Raw genomic sequence first — 17,963 nt, 5'->3', positions numbered from 1 at the left:
ATAGACACCAGCAGACCTTCTTCACCGCCAGGGAAGCGACTCCCTTGCAGGTGGGGAGCCGGGGGCCTCGAACCCGGACCCTTACTCTGGTCCTTGCGCTTTGCGCCACGTGGCCTTAATCTGCTGCCTGACTCCCTGTGGATGCTATTTCTATGGGTTACATCCTGTCAATTATGCCCTCCTCCCTTACTGGAATACTGTTGACAAACAGTACTGTGTAAATTTAAATATGTATTGCATTCTGGTCTGACACGTGATTACTCACAGTAAATTCAGTTATTTGCCATTATTGCAGATATAAAAAAAGCTAAATTTTACAGTGAAGAAATGTATGGGTTTGTGTTGAGTTGTGATATAGAACTATATTACAGGACATTTCCATCACATCAGGATTTCTCACCCCAGTGAGTTCCTCTACCATGTCTGTCCTTACTCCATGAGGATTTTCACTATAGATTAGCTCATTCTAAAATGTAAGCAGAATCACTGTATATTTTTTAACTACTTGGCATTTTGAGAGTTTACCCGGTTCAGCTTCTTCACAACTTAATAGTACTCCATTGTATGTACATTTTAGTCTTTCACTTATTAGGTGATTGATTAACTGGAGATAATGGGCTATTTCCTATTTTTTGGTTATTGTGAATAAAGTTGCAATGAACAATGTGTGCAAACCTTTTTGTGGGGCTACATTTTAATTTATTTGCAGTAAACAAATAGAATATACTGAATTTTAACGTGAATGTATTTTTAAAAAAACACTCATCTGACAAGAAATCAAGAAGTACAGATGGGGGGGCTGGGTGGTGGCACACCTGGTTAAATGCACATTATAATGTGCAAGGACCCAGACTCAAGCTCCCGATCCCCACCGACAGGGGGAAAGCTTTGCAAGTGGTGAAGCAGTGCTGCAGGTGTCTCCCTCCCTCTCTTATTACTCCCCCTCTCAATTTCTGGCTGTCTCTATCCAATAAATAAAAAACAATGATAAAAAAGAAGATATAGATGGGGGAAGATACTTTCAGCACTTAGGAAGATTCCCCCCCCCCCCCCCCCGCCCGGCATTGGTGACTGGGGGCTTGGACCCAGGTCCTTAGTTATATGTGCATCCAACCTGGTGTGCCACCAGCCACCCCCAGCACTGATGTATTAACTGCTAGAAGCTTATGTTCATCTTGCTGGAGTGGCCATCCTAAGCACACATCCACAAGCAACATCAGGTTTTCAGTAAGTCCACACACTTGGTGTACCAAACTGTTATTTTACCATACTTAGTTTAAATTAAAAAAGTATTATTGGATAGTGAGAAGGTGAAAGAGACACCTGCAGCCATGCTTCACCACTTGTAGTTTCCCCTTGCAGGTGGGGACCAGGGGCTTGAACCCAGGTCCTTCTGCACTACCCCCCAGCCTTTTTTTTTAAAATTTTTAAAAAATATTTTATTCCCTTTTGTTGCCCTTGTTTTATTGTTGTAGTTATTATTGTTGTTGTTGTTGGATAGGACAGAGAGGAGGAGAGAAAGATAGACACCTGCAGACCTGCTTCACCGCCTGTGAAGCAACTCCCCTGTAGGTGGGGAGCCGGGGTTCGAACCGGGATCCTTATGCCGGTCTTTGTGCTTTGCGCCACCTGCGCTTAACCCGCTGCGCTACAGCCCGACTCCCCCCCCCCCCAGCCTTTTATTTTATCCCCTCCCCCAGCCTGAAATCTGGCATGCAGGTGGATCCAAGTTATTGTCTGGTGAGATGGTGTTATGGATGGAAAAAGGACCAGAATGCTGGATCAGGGAAGAGAGTAGCTCCCAAATAAGGGGAAGGGGTATAAATATTGTTGACTGTAACCAGTTTTGGCATTTTAATCAGTGTATAAGTAGTAGCATCTTGATAGTTTTGATTTGCTTTGCACTTCTTTTCCTAACTGTTGAAGAATGGAAGTAGCCCGTAAAGAGTTCTGCTATCTAATTGTGCTGATTGGCTTTCTGACCACTATTCTAGTGTACTTGATCTTTATTTTTTGAAAAGATGAGGAAAGCAGCATCACTCTGTTTTATACAGTACAGGGGGTTGAGCCTAACACATGCAAGTCTGGGATTCTTCTGCAGGGTTGTCTTCCCTACCACCAAAGTCCACTGGACCCTTTCCACCCTTCTATCCTTTGATAACCCCAGTTGTGCAGCTGTACAGAGCTGCATTTTTTTTGGTTTTGTTCTTTTTTTTTTTCTCCAGGGTTATTGCTGGGCTCAGTGCCTGCACCATGAATCCACCGCTCCTGGAGGCCATTTTCCCCCCTTTTGTTGCCCTTGTTGTAGTAGCCTCGTTGTGGTTATTATTATTACCATTGATGTTCATTGTTGGATAGGACAGAGAGAAATGGAGAGAGGAGGGGAAGACACGGCCTGTGAAGCGACTCCCTTGCAGGTGGGGAGCCGGGGGCTCCAACTGGGATCCTTACGCCTATACTTGGGCTTTGCGCCACGTGCGCTTAACCCACTGAGCCACCGCCTGACCCCCTTTTTTTGTTTTTCTATGTGGTGCTTCACCACATATGCTGAGAGGTCTCCCATTTCTAATTTTCAGGTACATATTTTAATTTTTTTTAATGTTTATTTCCCCTTTTGTTGGCCTTGTTTATTGTAGTTATTCTTGTTATTGATGTCCTTAGGACAGAGAACTGGAGAGAGGAGGGGAAGACAGAGGAGGAAAGATAGACACCTAGAGACCTGCTTCACCGTCTGTGAAGCAACTCCCCTGCAGGTGGGGAGCCTGGGGCTCGAACCGGGATCCTTACTCCTGTCCTTGCACTTTGTGCCACCTGCACTTAACCTGCTGCGCTACCACCCGACTCCCCCTATATTTTAAGATTTAAAAAAAATTTTTTTGTTGCCCTTGTTTTTATTGCTGTTGTAATTATTATTGTTGTTATTGATGTTATCGTTGGACAGAAGAGAGAGAAATGGAGAGAGGAGGGGAAGACGGGAGACACCTGCAGACCTTCACTGCCTGTGAAGTGACTCCCCTGCAAGTGGGGAGCTGGGGGCTCCAATTGGGATCCTCACACTGGTCCTTGCGCTTTGCACTGCATGCGCTTAACCCTTCACTACCACCTGACTACCATATTTTTATTTTAATGTGAGAAAGCAGAGTACTACTGCTCTGCTCTGGTTTATGGTGATGCTGAGGACTGAACCTAGGGCCTTAGCCTCAGACATTAAAGTCATTTTGCATAACCATCATACTAGCTCCCAGCCCATTATATATACTGGATTGTCAGAAAAATGTTTTTCTATGCAAAAATGTATCCTAACTTTTCCAATTTTTTTTTTTTAAGATTTTTATTTATTTATGAGAAAGATAGGAGAGAAAGAACCGGACATCACTCTGGCACATGTGCTGCCGGGGATTGAACTTGGGACCTCATGCTTGAGAGTCCAAAGCTTTATCACTGCACCACCTCCTGGACCACTCCAATCTTTTTTTTTTTTTAAGAGAGGAGATAATTGTAGTACTGGTCTACTACTCATGGTCCTCTTTGGCATCACTCAGTATTCGCTGATGGAGCCTGAGCTTGAACCCATCTTCCACCATAGCAAGGCATCTAATTCTAACTATAAAACTTGGCTTCTTTTGACTAATTCCGTATTATCCATAGCACCTAAGGCAGTGCAGGTATCAAAGAAAGAGAATGAGTCTCAAAGGTTTTATTTATTTATTTTAAAGTAGAGACAATACAGACAGGCAGAGTGAAAGAGACCACAGCACCAGAGCGTCCTTCAGTGCGGGTGGTGGCAGGTGTGAACCTGGGTCATGCACACGGCAAAGCAGTGCTCTATCCAAGGGAGCTATCCTGCAGGCCCAAAAAGTCTTATTTAAAAGAGACAACTAGGTTAGGGCTGTTGTAATTTATTTTGCTTCTGTACTCTAAAACTCAAGTTTCAACAAGTAGTAGGCCATATTTGTGGAAGAACAACTCCTTCGCCAGGCTGTAATCCTTCCCTGGAGACATTTTAACAAATAGCACATTTTCCTGGTGTTCCCACCCTAGGGTTCCAAACCAGTTACAGAAGAACCTTATCTTCTTAGATCAAATGTTGCAGACACGTGTAACATAATCAAAATAGTATATACTCATTTCCTATATCTTGCTGACAGTCTTCCATTTTCTCCCTAAAGGGTCTGTTACAATGAGATATTTCAAGTCTCATACTTTCATAATTCTTGGCTCAGATTAATGAATACCTTATTTAAGAATAATTGAAAAAACTCATCCGTTGGAATTAGAGCTTTGCACATGTGTGATTTCACTGTTCTGGCCACTGGTTTTCAGAGAGGGAGAATGAATAGGAATCCCCCTCCTCATGCTCCCCAGACCACAGCACTGAAATTTCTTCCCTTAATTGCCATAGTACCTCTCATGTAGTGCTGGGGCGTGAACCTGGGCTGTACATTTGGCAATGCAGGTGCCCTACCTGTTGCGCTATGTCAAAACTAATAAAATAACTGATCGCAGCCAGTAACAACTTCTACTCTCCACCTAATTTAGCACTGCTTTCAGTGCTTCCTAGTCACAAAAATCAAGCCCTTTCTTCCTCTCAATTTCCATAATGATTTGCAACTGAAGTGGGGCCTAGGGTAAGAGTTGGTTTGAAAAGGTCAGATATTTACTTATGAAGTCTTTGGTGAAAAATCAGCAAAATGTTCTTCTGTGCTCTGATAAAGAAAACACACAGGTCAAGCCCAGGAGATTTTAGTCCTGAAATTATAATACGCTACAGTGTTGTCTTAAGTACATTCAGAATTTGTATTACTCTAATTTCTCTTCCCTGAGTTTAGATTCACAGTTTGGTAGACGTGTTTTAAGAAGAGGTAGGTAGTGGGGGGTGATGGTGAAGAGAAGCAATTATGTCTAGCAGCACCAGGAAAAATACATCCTAACATCTGTCATTTTGATTTCAGTTAATGTTAACCTTTCCCTCTTGAATTTACAAGTGTACTCATTTCCTTTTCTACTCTTTTCTGCTTGGACTCTTCTACTGTTGCATCTACCCCACTACATTTAACACTATTCATAAAAATGAATAGCCCTTTCGCAGGTGTGCTTCAAACTTTTCAAAGTGGAGTGGTTTAGATTTAGAAGAGAGGCTCACCGAGTAACATTTATTCTTAGTCATTAGGAAAAATGAGCAAAATTTCCAACGCTCCCAACCACTGCCTTTTCTCCCTGGACCTGGTTGATTTCTCATTCTTACCAACTCCTGAACTGATTCTAAGGTTTGGGCTCTAGAGGATCCTTTCATCTAACCCAGATAAAGGTTTTGGTCCAGGTGCTGGTTTCCAGTCTTAGGACGGGCTGGTGGAATATTGTTCCATCAGATGCTTGTGACAAGGATTGCAAACTCGCTCAGGCTTGATACTTGAAGGAAGTGGCAGTTCATTTGTTGAACAGGCACTACAGAAGGTTCCCCTGCAGTTCTTACATACATTCTACAAGAGAAAGTTAGGTGGGAATTAGCTGCACAAGACATAGGATGGGATATAAAAAAGGCCAAACATATAAATAAATGCTCAAGGCTAGTATTGATTACATGTTTTGTTATGAACCACACAGTATCTAGCCAATCTCTGTCTACAAACACACTTAGTCGTGCTCCTAGATATAAAGGAAAAGAACTATTACCACGCACAGTGTTTACAAGAATGGCTGATACGTGAATTACTTGTTTCTGGTATACATACTTTTTGTTCATTGCATTTGCTTTTTAGGCAGGCTAATTCTTTTTTTTTTTTTTCTTTCTGATTTTTTTTTATTGGGGAATTAATGTTTTACATTCAACAGTAAGTACAATAGTTTGTACATGCATAACATTCCCCAGTTTCCCATATAACAATACAACCCCCACTAGGTCCTCTGAATCCTTCTTGGACCTGTATTCTCCCCACCCACCCACCCCAGTCTTTTACTTTGGTGTGATATGCCAATTCTATTTCAGGTTCTACTTGTGTTTTCTTTTCTGATCTTGTTTTTCAACTTCTAGGCAGGCTAATTCTAAATTCTAATTCTAGTTTGAAAACACCCAGCAAATGGCAGACGAGGCAGGAAGTGACCTAGCAGTTGCAAAGTATGAATTCCTAATACACTGATGTGCTCAACATTCTGTGGAGCACTGCAAGTTTTTTTTTAAAATATATATTTTATATTATATTATATATAATATATATATAATATATATTATATATATTATATTATATATAATATATTATATATTATAATATATATAAAAAATATATATTAATATATATATATTTTAAAAGATTTTATTTATTCTTGAGAAATTATAGGAGAGAAAGAACCAGACATCATTCTGGTACATGTGCTCCCAGGGATTGAACTCAGGACCTCATGTTTGAGAGTCCAATGCCTCATCCACTGCGCTACCTCCTGGACCACAGAGCACTGCAAGTTCTTTGGGATGTCACCGCAGCAGGAACACAGCTCCCTTATCCTATTGGTGGGTAAATGTCTCTCTCTTGCTTCTTTTATCCTTGTCACTAGGGTCTTGGTGCCTGCCCCATTGCTGAATCTACCACTCCTGATGCCCCCCCACTTCAATACAGGGAGAGAGACAAGGGAGAAAGACCTGCTCTGAAGATGCCCCCTCCAGGTGTGGACCAAGGGTTTAAACATAGGTTCTTGCCTATGGCAATGTGTGTGCTCTTAACAGATGTGTCAACACCCAGCCACTAGGAAAGGTAGTAGCCAAGCAGGCTGGCTAATAGCATGTAGATGATCATTGTAGATTGTTAAGGTAGTGGCTAGCTGGTACAACTTAGTTTCAAGAGTCCCTATATAAAGGCTGTGAGGAATAATTTCCCTTAAGAAATGCTACACTCTCCAAGCCAAGTTCCTAAGAGTACAGTGGAGTAAGGGATTTTGACATTCCTTTGATAAAATGCAATATAGCAGAACTGAAAAGCCAGAATTAAACAAGAATTTCCTTCTACTTTAAAACGGGGAGGTGTTGCATAATGCTTATACAGAAAGGTTCATGCTTGAGGCTCCAATGTCCCAGGTTCAATCCCCACAGCTCTATAATCAGTTGTGCTCTGGTCTGTGTATCTCTCTCATAAAGAAAAAAGAAGAAAGATTAAAGATATTTAAAAGGGTCTGGGTTGTGGCAAACAAGTTGAGCTCACACATTACTACACAAAAGGACCAGGGTGTGCAAGCCCCTGCTCCCCACCTGCAGCGGGGACACTTCCTGAGTAGTGAAGCAAGTCAGCAGGTGCTTCTCCTCTATGTTTCTCTCTATCCTATCAAAATAGGACAAAAAAGAAAGAAATGCACTGCCCCCTCCCCAGCATTAGATTCATAGTGCCAGCTCTGAGCCTCAGTGGTAAAGTGACCCTGGCCATAAAAAAAAAATTGTATTATATAAATCATAACCTCCAATTTCTTAACAAAATTTTATTTTCCCATTTGTTGCCCTTGTTTTATTGTTATAGTTATTATTGTTGGATAGGACAGATAGAAATGGAGAGAGGAGGGGAAGACAGAGAGGGGGAGAGAAAGATAGACACCTGCAGACCTGCTTCACTGCCTGTGAAGCGACTCCCCTGCAGGTGGGAGCTGGGGGCTTAAACCAGGGTCTTTACACCAGTCCTTGTGCTGCTCAGCCCCTGACAACCTCTAATTTTATACAGGAAGTTCATCTGATACCTTGCTAACTTCAAGTCATAATTCTGCTTGTTCAAATTCAATGTGAAGGGGCCGGGTGGCGGCGCACCCAGTCAAGCACACACAATATCGTGTACCTACTGGGAGTAAATTTCAGGAGTGAAAGAACAATGCTGGCAACTTTTCTCTCTCTGACTCTCCTTGTCTCTATAGGCATTAAAAAAAAAAAAGTGATGTGATCACAAATGGTAGCATGCAGATTGGAATCGAGAATTCGGGCATACTTCCTTTTCCCCAACCATTTGGCATGTATTTCCCAGAAACCTTCTATGTGTCATATTAGATGTTGGAGGGACTGATCATGAGCTGGGTGGAGTTCTAGCTGTCAGAGATGCCTACTTCAGCCTAGGGAGGTGTAGCACTTTCTTTTATTATTATTATTATTTATTTTCCCTTTTCTTCCCCCCTTTTTTATTGTTGTAGTTGTTGTTGACACAGAGAAATAGAGAGAGGGGGGAAGGCCAAGAGGGGGAGAGAAAGACACCTGCAGACCTGCTTCACCGCCTGTGAAGCGACTCGCCTGCAGGTGGGGGGAGCCAGGGGCTCAAACTGGGATCCTTACACTGATCCTTGTGCTTTGTGCCACATGCTTAACCCACTGTGCTATTGCCTAAGCCCTGCTGGAGCACTTTCTTTGCACAAGCCCTGAGGATTTGTGGGGAAAACATCAGCTTAGAGACCACAGCTCCCCTTCCCTCTCAGTGGCTCTTCCCACAAAGAATCTGAAGGACCCCACCCCCACACCTCTCCCATCTGTTCTAAAGTGGATGGTTCTAGAGCAAGTAGATCTTCAAGATAAGGTCAGACTCTCTTGGCTTTGTTACTTATAAACTATCTTTAGGAAATGTACTGAACATCTCAAGAGTCCAAGGTTCTTGTAAAATGATGGCACAAGTGACATAAGCTTCACAAGAATGTGAACTTAGGTGGTCCAGGAGGTGGCACAGTGGATAAAGCATCGGACTCTCAAGTGTGAAGTCCTGAGTTCAATCCCCGGCAACACATGTACCAGAGTGATGTCTGGTTCTTTCTCTCTCCTCCTATCTTTCTCATTAATAAATAAATAGTTAAAAAAAAAAAAATCATGTGAACTTAGTCTATACATAGTCCATGACGTTTTTTTCCTCCCCCTCTCTCCAGCACATGGATCAGCACTGAAACAACAGGTACACAAGAGATACTTGTTCCTTTTGCTTGTTTCCCAACTTTCTGATGACAGAACAAGGTGAACGGTTGTTAACGGTTGCCACCGTTACCTGTGCTAGGCTGCCGTCTTCCTGGCACAGCTGACACATCTGCAGTTTTTCACAAAGTAGCTGCTGATCCTAAACCACATAGTAAACTGTTAGTTTCCTTTGGTTTCCAAATATTAACACTTTCAAAACTGTGCATTTTTAATTACAGCATTTATATAATGATATAAATATGCAGAAATGACAACTTTAATAAACCTATCATTATTCTTGGGACTCTTATTTTATAAGCAACATGATTTTACTTATAAAAAGAAAGTTCAAATAGATAAGTAACAGATAACCCCAGGGTTATCGTGGGGCTTGGTGTTGGCACTATGAATCCACTGCCACTGGTGGCCATTTTTTTCCATTTTATTGGGTAGGATAGGATAGAGAGAAATTGAGAGAGGAAGGAAGGCGGGGGAGAGGGGAGAGAAAGATAGACACCTGCAGACCTGCTTCACTGCTTGTGATGCGATCCCCCCTGCAGGTGGGGAGCCTGGGGCTTGAACCGTGATTCTTGAGCCGGTTCTTGTGCTTTGTGCCATATGCGCTTAACCTGCTGCACTACCCCCCCTTTTTTTTTTTTTACTATATTTATTGGATAGAGACAGCTAGAAATCAAGAGGGAAGGGGGAAAACAGAGGGAGAGAGATACCTGCAATATAGCTTTGCCACTCTCACAAAGCTTTCCCCCTGAAGGTGGGGGCTGGGGGCCTCAAACCCTGGTACTTGTAACGTGCTCAACCAGATATGCCACCACCCAACCCTCACTTTATATTCTAATAGATAAATGCCAAGGTAACTATTTTATCATCTTCAGGACCTCATGGTTGAGAATACAATGCTATATCCACTGCACCACCTCCTGGACCACAAAAGAGAACTTTAAAGAAGAAAGAACTGCTACTAAGGAATTTGTGCTACTTCCTGTTTAAGCTTAAGCCAAATTCATGTTTGCTTAGGGCACTGTTTGTTTGGGACAGGGCATTGGTACACCTGGTTGAGTGCACATGTTAACATGTGCAAGGACCTGGGTTTAAGCCAAGTCTCCATCAGCAGAGGGAATGCTTCACAAGCAAGGAAGCAGAGTTGTAGATGGCTTTTTTTCTCCTTCACTCAATTTTTCTTTGTCCTGTCAGAAAAAAAAGGGAGCATAATAAAAAGAGTGGGGGGAGGAATGGCCCCTAGCAGCAGTGCAGACATTGATCCCCAGTGATAATCCACGTGGAGGCGGGGGGGGGGGGGGGGAACGTGAGACAGAGGGACTTTAAGCATTCATCTCTCTCCTTTGTTGTCTTATTTAGAGGAAGGCCGGGTACAGCCAACTGCACAATTTCTATAAGCCATCTGAGAATAGGAAACAGTTACCTGTTCATCCACAGGGAGAGTCTGGAGCCTAAAGTGGAAACAATAAAAAGATAAAAGACATTGACTTAATTCCCATTTGTATTATTTCTAAAGTTCCAAAAAAGCAAAACCATGGTTCTCTTATGTTGGGGTACCCTCCAAAGAGAGGAAGTTCTGTTAGTTACCTTAATTACTAAAATAGATCCCTATCATACATTATATTTTATGTTTAAAAATAGACTGGTCTAAGGATCCCGGTTTGAGCCCCCGGCTCCCCACCTGCAGGGGAGTTGCTTCATAGGCAGTGAAGCAGGTCTGCAGGTGTCTGTCTTTCTCTCCCCCCTCTGTTTCTCTCTGTCCTGTCCAGCAGCGATGGCATCAATAACAACAACAATAATAACTACAACAATAAAACAACAAGGGCAACAAAAGGGAAAAAAAAAAATTTTTAAAGCCTCCAGGAGCAGTGGATTCCTAGAACCCCAACAACAACCCTGGAGGCAAAAAAAAAAAGTTTTAGAGGTAGGGGAAGAAGGAAATGGTTATGCAAAAAGACCTGCATTCCTGAAAGTTCAATCCCCCACACTATCATATGCCAGAGCTCTGGTTTCTCCCCCTGTATTTTTCTCTTTGTATCTCTCTCAGCAGGGAAGCAATTACAGAAGCCAGACCTTCCACCTTCTGCACCCCGTAATGACCCTGGGTCCAAACTCCCAGAGGGATAAAGAATAGGAAAGCTATCACAGGAGGGGATGGGATACGGAGTTCTGGTGGTGGAACTGTTTGGAAATATACCCCTCTTATCCTATGGTCTTGTCAGTGATTCCATTTTATAAATTAAAAAAAAAATCGACTTATTATTTTTTGTGGGGTTGTGAAGTAACGACAAGTGGTGGCACAGTGGTAGTGTACAAGTTACCATGTGTGAGGACCTGAACTCAAGGCTCTGTTCCCCACCTGCAAAAGTGAAGCTTCATGAGCAGTGGAGCAGTGTTGCAGGTATCAAAAAAGAAAGAAAAAGGAAACAAAAAAGAGATAAATGGCTGCTGTGAATGGCAGAGTCTTCCTATAAGCACCTGCCCCAGCAATAACACCAGTAGCACAACATAAATAAAGGTCAGATCTGGAGTTATACTTTATTATTATTTATTACCAATAAAATAGTTTGTGCTTATTTCCCAACTTGTAAACTCCAATGGCCAATGCCAAATGTTATCAGAAGCTTTTTTCCCCCTGATGTTATCCTTTTTTTTTTTTTAAGTTTTTTTTTTTTAAAGATTTTATTTATTTATAAATGAGAAAGATAGGTGGAGAGAAAGAAAGAACCAGACATTAAAGGTGGTACAGCTCAGTGGTAGAGCATTTGACTGCAGAAAGAACCAGGCATCACTCTGGTACATGTGCTGCTGGGGATTGAACTCAGGACCTCATGCTTGAGAGTCCAATGCTTTATCCACTGTGCCACCTCCCAGACCACTCCTTTACTTTTCTGTCACATTTTGTGCATTAGTCCTTTCTCCAAAGTACTCTTAACATTTATTTTTAATGAAAGAGAGATACAGAGGGAAAGAGACAGGGAGAGAGAGAGATAAGAGCACTGCACAGCTCTGGTTGGTGATGGTGCTAGGGATTGAACCTGGGACCTTAGAGCCTCAGGCATGAAAGCCTTTCACATAACTATTACATTGTCTCCCCAACACCTCTCCAAATACTCTCTCTTCTTTTAATATTTTACTTATTTATTAATAAGAAGGATAGGAGGGGCCAGGGGGTGGCACATCTGGTTGAGCACACATGTTACTATGCACAAGGACCCAGGTTGGAGCACCCTGTACCCACCTGCAGGGGGAAGGCTTCACAAGTGGTGAAGAAGTGTTGCAGGTGTCTCTCTGTCTCTTACCCTTTCTATCCCTCCCTTCCCTCTCAATTTCTGACTGTCTCTATGCAATAAATAAGTAAAGATAATAAAAAGGCTAAAAAAAAAAAGGAGGAGAGAGAGAGTAAGAACCAGCTATCACTCTGGTACATGTGCTACTGGGGATTGAACTCAGGACCCTGTGCTTGAGAGTCCAATGCTTTACACACTGCACAACCTCCCAGATCCCCAATACGCTTAAAATGTAGACTTCAGCAAATTATTCATGGGGAAAGGAAATACATGAGACTGTTATACAAAACCAATTTTGGTAAAAATATTTCTTCCTAAGACCCAGTGGAACTAACCTTGAGTTTCCCAGCTTAAAATAAAACCTAAAGAGAAGATAAGCAAACCCCACTCTTGGTTCAGAAGAAAATACACCACAGCACATGCTGTTTTTATTAATAGTTCTGAGTGGCTGTGTGACTACCAGTGCAAACAGATTTTCATGTTTCTTGAAACATAATTCCAGAAAGCTCAAGACATGTTTATGAGTGTATTTTTTTCTTTTTGACGTTTTATTATTATAATTATTATCTTTATTTATTGCATAGAGACAGCCAGAAATTGAAAGGGAAGGGTTGGATAGAGAGGAAGAGAGACAGACACCTGAAGCATAGCTTCACCACTTGTGAAGCTTTCCCCCAGCAGGTGGAGACCAGGGACTTGAACCTGGGTCCTTGCACATTGTAACGTGTGCTCAAACAGGTGCACCACCACCCAGACCCCTATGAGTATATTTCTAATCAGGATAGTCCCTGGAGGCAGGTACTGTGTTAGGCATAGGCAGGGACTAAGAAATTAAAAGGCACTGTAAGTAGAGGCACTGAGCTGCTCCTTAGTGGCCTCATCTGTAGACGAGAAATGGGTACTTATAGTTTTTTTTTTAAATGTTTTTTTTTTTTTAAAGATTTTATTTATTTATGAGAAAGATAGGAGGAGAGAGAAAGAACCAGACATCACTCTGGCACGTGCTGCTGGGGATCGAACTTGGGACCTCATGCTTGAGAGACCAAAGCTTTATCACTGTGCCACCTCCACATGGATACTTATAGTTTTATAAGGAAAATCAAATCCCCAAGAAAATCTTATGAAGTACATTTAAAATTCTTAAAAGTCTGACACACAGACACACACACACACAGACAGACACACACACACACACAGAGAGACACAGAGAGACACACACAGACACACACACACACACACACACACACACGGTCACTGACCCATATGTGATGGGGAGACTGCGACAGGGTTCTTATGAATGTAAAGCATGCAAGCCACTTCCCAAGTTGTAATTTAAGTTTACTTTTTTTTTTTTTAATTTGGTCCCAGAGATTGAGCCAAAGGTTTCACGCATACAGGGCATTCTACAACTGAGCAGATAACTTGATCCTAAAATATACAGCTTACATTCTACAGGTGGGGAATGGCGACTTGAACTCAGGTCCTTGAGTACTAACATGAATGTGTCCAACCACTCTGAAATATCTTTTCCAAGCTGTGGAGAATAATACAGATAGAAGATAGTATTGTCTTTTATTTCCAGCTCCTAAATCAGAACCTATGTCAGACACTTCTGATTGTAAATGACTTGTTATTAGTCTGAAACTGGTTGATTCTGAAAGGTACATGGAAGTCCAGGTTAATTGGGGCCTTTCTGATTCCCTCTGTGGCCTATGTTAGGAGGACTATGGTCTAAGGTTAGTCCTATAATAGACCATGATGTTTGGGAGAAATCTTTCTGGCATGGAGACAAAGGTATGCCATTTAGGCCAAGTAGCTGCATTATTGTACTAGCCTACACATTGGCCTGTGTGAGTTACCTTTTCCAACAGCTACTTTTGTTGCATATACTACTTCGTTTACTTATTTCTTTATTTTTTAAAATATTTATTTTATTTATTCCCTTTTGTTGCCCTTGTTGTTTTATTGTTGTAGTTATTATTGTTGTTGTTGTTGTTGGATAGGACAGAGAGAAATGGAGAGAGGAGGGGAAGACAGAGAGGAGGAGAGAAAGATAGACACCTGCAGACCTGTTTCACCGCCTGTGAAGCGACTCCCCTACAGGTGGGGAGCCGGGGTTTGAACCGGGATCCTTATGCAGGTCCTTGTGCTTTGCACCACCTGCGCTTAACCCGCTGCGCTACAGCCCGACTCCCTATTTCTTTAATTTTTTAAAAAATCATCTTTACTTATTAGAGACAGCCAAAAATCAAAAGGGAAGGGGGTGACAGGGAGAAAGACAAGAGAGACAGACAACTGCAGACCTGTTTCACCACTTGTGAAGCTTTCCCCCTGTGGTAGTGAACAGGGGCTCGAACCTGGATCCTCCCACATTTTAACGTGTGCTCAAACAGGTGCGCGACTACCTGGCCGCTTTATTACTTTTTTTTTTTTTTAATATTTATTTCCTTTTGTTGCCCATGTTGTTTTATTATTGTTGTTGTCGTTGTTAGGCAGGACAGAGAGAAATGGAGAGAGGAGGGAAAGACAGAGAGGGGGAGAGAAAGATAAACACCTGCAGACCTGCTTCACTGCTTGTGAAGTGACTTCTTTATAGGTGTGGAGCCGGCCGGGGGCTCAAACCGGGATTCTTAACGCCAGGTCCTTGTGCTTTGCGCCATGTGCGCTTAACATACTGCGCTATTGCACGACTCCTTACTTTTTTTTTTTTTTTTTTTAACAAATCACTGCTCAGCTCTGGTTTATGGTGGTGTGGAAGATTGATCCCAGCTCGAACCGGGATCCTTACACCGGTCCTTGCTCTTCGCGCCACGTGCGCTTAACCCGCCGCTCTACCGCCGGACCCCCCTTTTTTAAAAGATAAAGAGGCAGGTGGTCGGAAAGGTGGCACAGTGGATAAAACACTGGGCTCTCAAGCAGGAGGTCCTGAGGTCAATCCCCGGCAGTCTTTCTCTCTCCCTTCTATCTTTCTCATGAATAAATAAGTAAAATCTTAAAAAAAAAAAAAAAAAGAAGAGAAAGAGAGGCAGTGACAGAGTCAGTCCATAACACTGAAGTTCCTTCAATGCATCAGGGGCTGGACTTGAACCTAGGTCATGCACATGGCAAAGCAGTGCACTATCCAAGGAAGCTATTTCTGTGGCCCACTATCTCAGTCTTAAGGCATCTGGATGGAGATAGTTGTTAAAAACGAACACTGTGGGAGTTAGGTGTAGAGGAGCGGGTTAAGCGCAAGTGAAGCAAAGCACAACGACCAGCATAAGGATCCCGGTTCAAGCCCCTGGCTCCCCACTTGCCGTGGAGTCGCTTCACAAGCTGTGAAGCAGGTCTGCAGGTGTCTGTCTTTCTCTCCCCCTCTGTCTTATCCTCCTCTCTCCATTTCTCTCTGTCCTATCCAACAATGACATCAATAATGACAACAATAAAAAAACAACAAAAGCAACAAAAGGGAATAAATTAAAAAATACAAAAAAAAATTTAAAAAAATGAACACTGTGCAGCTCTTTGGAAACACTTATATAGCACATTTTCTTGTTACTAAACCTATCTTGTGGTAACAGACTTGGTTGTGTCGTAGAGAGCACTTTGTGCTAAGATATTCTGTGCTTTGCCTATTTATCTGCATACAGCCACTGATTTATAGTAACCACTATCTCCCTGGTTTTTGTCTTTTCTAGTATGTGATATATTTAGACTTTCTTAATTTTTTTTTTTTATAACTAGGACACTGCTTCTCTCAGGCTTGTGGTAGTGTGGGGGATTGAAGCTGGAACTTCAGACCTTAATTTTTCAATGCAATGGCACTGTGTAATATTGTATTTGTAACTGCTAAAATAATTAACTCAAAATCGTCAAAATGATTCCATGGTCTTCATAGTTACCAGATCAGATGAAAAATTAAGAAAGAAACTAAGTTAAAACACTGTGAGGTGCTTAACGTAAAAGAAATATGGTAAATTAGAGGAATTATTTGAAAAATAGCTGCCTTTTACTTTGAAAAAAAGGGGTAAAAAATCATACTCGAGTACATTTAAAAATCTAAGAAATGTTATGACATATCAATTTAGGGAGTCGGGCAGTAGCGCAGCGGGTTAAGTGCACGTGGCGCAAAGCGCAAGGACATATCAATTTAGTAAATGTCAGAGATAACTGCAGCTTAGGAGGTGGCACAGTGCTTCAGGCAACAGGCTCTCAAGCATAAGGTCCAGTACTGCATGTGCCAGAATGTTTCGGTTTGTTCTCTTACACATTAATAAATGAGTAAGACTTAAAAAAACAAATTATTAGACGTATCTCCCCCACACCCAGCTAACAGAGAGACAGGTAGAAAGACAGGTTACACACACACACACACACACACACACACACACACACACACACACACACTGAATGGGCTGGATGGTGGTGCCCCTGGTTGAGCACGTACATTACAGTATGCAAGGTTACAGGGTCAATCCCCTCCCCCTCGCAATTTATCTCTGTTCTATTAAGTAAAATAATAATAGAGGGTGAAAGGAAAAAGGGGGGAGGCCACCAGGAGTAGTGGATTTATCCTGCAGGCACTGAGCCCTAGGATAAACTGGGGGTTGGGCTCAAGCCTGGGTCATGCACTTGGCAAAGCAAAACAGTATCCAAGTGAGCTATTATGCTGGTCCAGAAACAGTCTTTTAAGTGATAATTTTAGTTTGGAGTTAACCAAGAAAAATCAGAGGGCAGTCTTCTGAGATGGATTAAACTTTTCGTTTTTTTTTTTTTTTCTTTTTCTTTTTTAAAACAGAGCATTGCTCTGGCTTATGGTGGTGCTGAGTATTGATTGAACCTGGGACTTTGGAGCTTCGGGCACGAGAGTCACTTTGCATAACCATTACACTAGCTATCCCAGTGAGTTGTTTAATGTTTTTAGTTTTATCATTATTCATTTCCCCTTCAAATGGTCTTTCTGGGAATAATCAGTGTTATAAATCAGTGTCTATGTCACTGCCAATATATGTCAGGTGTTTGCTCTTTCCCACCACCCCAAAATAATATCTTAGGTAATACTTTAGTAAGAGACACCTGTGGTTTTCTTCCAAGGTTTTTTTTAGTTTAACATTTTCCTCTTGAATTTTGTGCTTCCCATCCTGTCAAAAGAAAATAGACTAGTTTATTAGCTATTCAGAACGGTAAACAATGGTGATGCTGCACACATTTTCTTCTGTACTGTCCCAGCAGGGGTATAACACTAAGCAGATTTTTATTTGAGAAGGAACTGAGTGGTCTGACAGGTGGCACAATGGATAAAGCACTGAGGTGCCGAGTTCAGTCCCTGGCAGCACATGTACCAGAGTGACGTCTGGTTCTTTCTCCCTCTCCTCCTATCTTTCTCATTAATAAAATAAATAAAATCTTAAAAAAAAAAAAGGAATTGAATTCTCATGATGCTTTCTCTGAGATTCAAATGAAATCTAGAGTGTGTCTTATTTGTGAAGTAGATGGACTCAAGTTAGCAAATACTTAGTGAGATTAAAAAAAAAAAAAGACTTTTCCCTAGATAAGATCTGAAAATGGTAACCCAAGCATGGTTATAAACAACAGACTAAATAACCTTTTGGACACTCAGGTAGATATCAAGGCCAAAACAACTTTCACAGTCTGTATAACTTGGAGTGTTTTTACTCTGTAAGATCAATAGAAAGACCAAAAGTACTTTAAGCCCACAGGCACTGATGTCAATCTTGAAATGCTTCCCATCAGTCCCAAAATTAGGACACATGAATTTA

The 17,963-nt window shown here is 41.8% G+C and overlaps 1 protein-coding gene across 8 annotated transcripts in view; it reads right to left on the bottom strand.

Annotated features, from left to right (window-relative positions):
* Positions 1 to 5,139: 5,139 nt before the first annotated feature.
* RUFY3 (RUN and FYVE domain containing 3) overlaps positions 5,140 to 17,963 on the bottom strand; it is a 103,804-nt gene continuing 90,980 nt past the window's right edge. For 6 of the 8 annotated variants that reach the window (XM_060187825.1, XM_060187826.1, XM_060187828.1 and 3 more), the window contains 4 exons: positions 17,260 to 17,324; positions 10,338 to 10,365; positions 8,988 to 9,056; positions 5,140 to 5,480 (listed from right to left, as the gene is read on the bottom strand). In XM_060187825.1, the coding sequence (XP_060043808.1) occupies positions 5,337 to 5,480; positions 8,988 to 9,056; positions 10,338 to 10,365; positions 17,260 to 17,324 (306 nt within the window). In that variant the 3' untranslated portion in view covers positions 5,140 to 5,336. Of the gene's footprint in view, positions 5,481 to 8,987; positions 9,085 to 10,337; positions 10,366 to 17,259; positions 17,325 to 17,963 lie in introns of all 8 variants that reach the window. The other 2 variants (XR_009548997.1, XR_009548998.1) reach the window with 2 other exon arrangements.

Source organism: Erinaceus europaeus, chromosome 3, assembly GCF_950295315.1.
Source record: "Erinaceus europaeus chromosome 3, mEriEur2.1, whole genome shotgun sequence".
Lineage (NCBI taxonomy): Eukaryota > Metazoa > Chordata > Mammalia > Eulipotyphla > Erinaceidae > Erinaceus > Erinaceus europaeus.
This window is presented reverse-complemented; position numbering and strand designations above follow the sequence as displayed.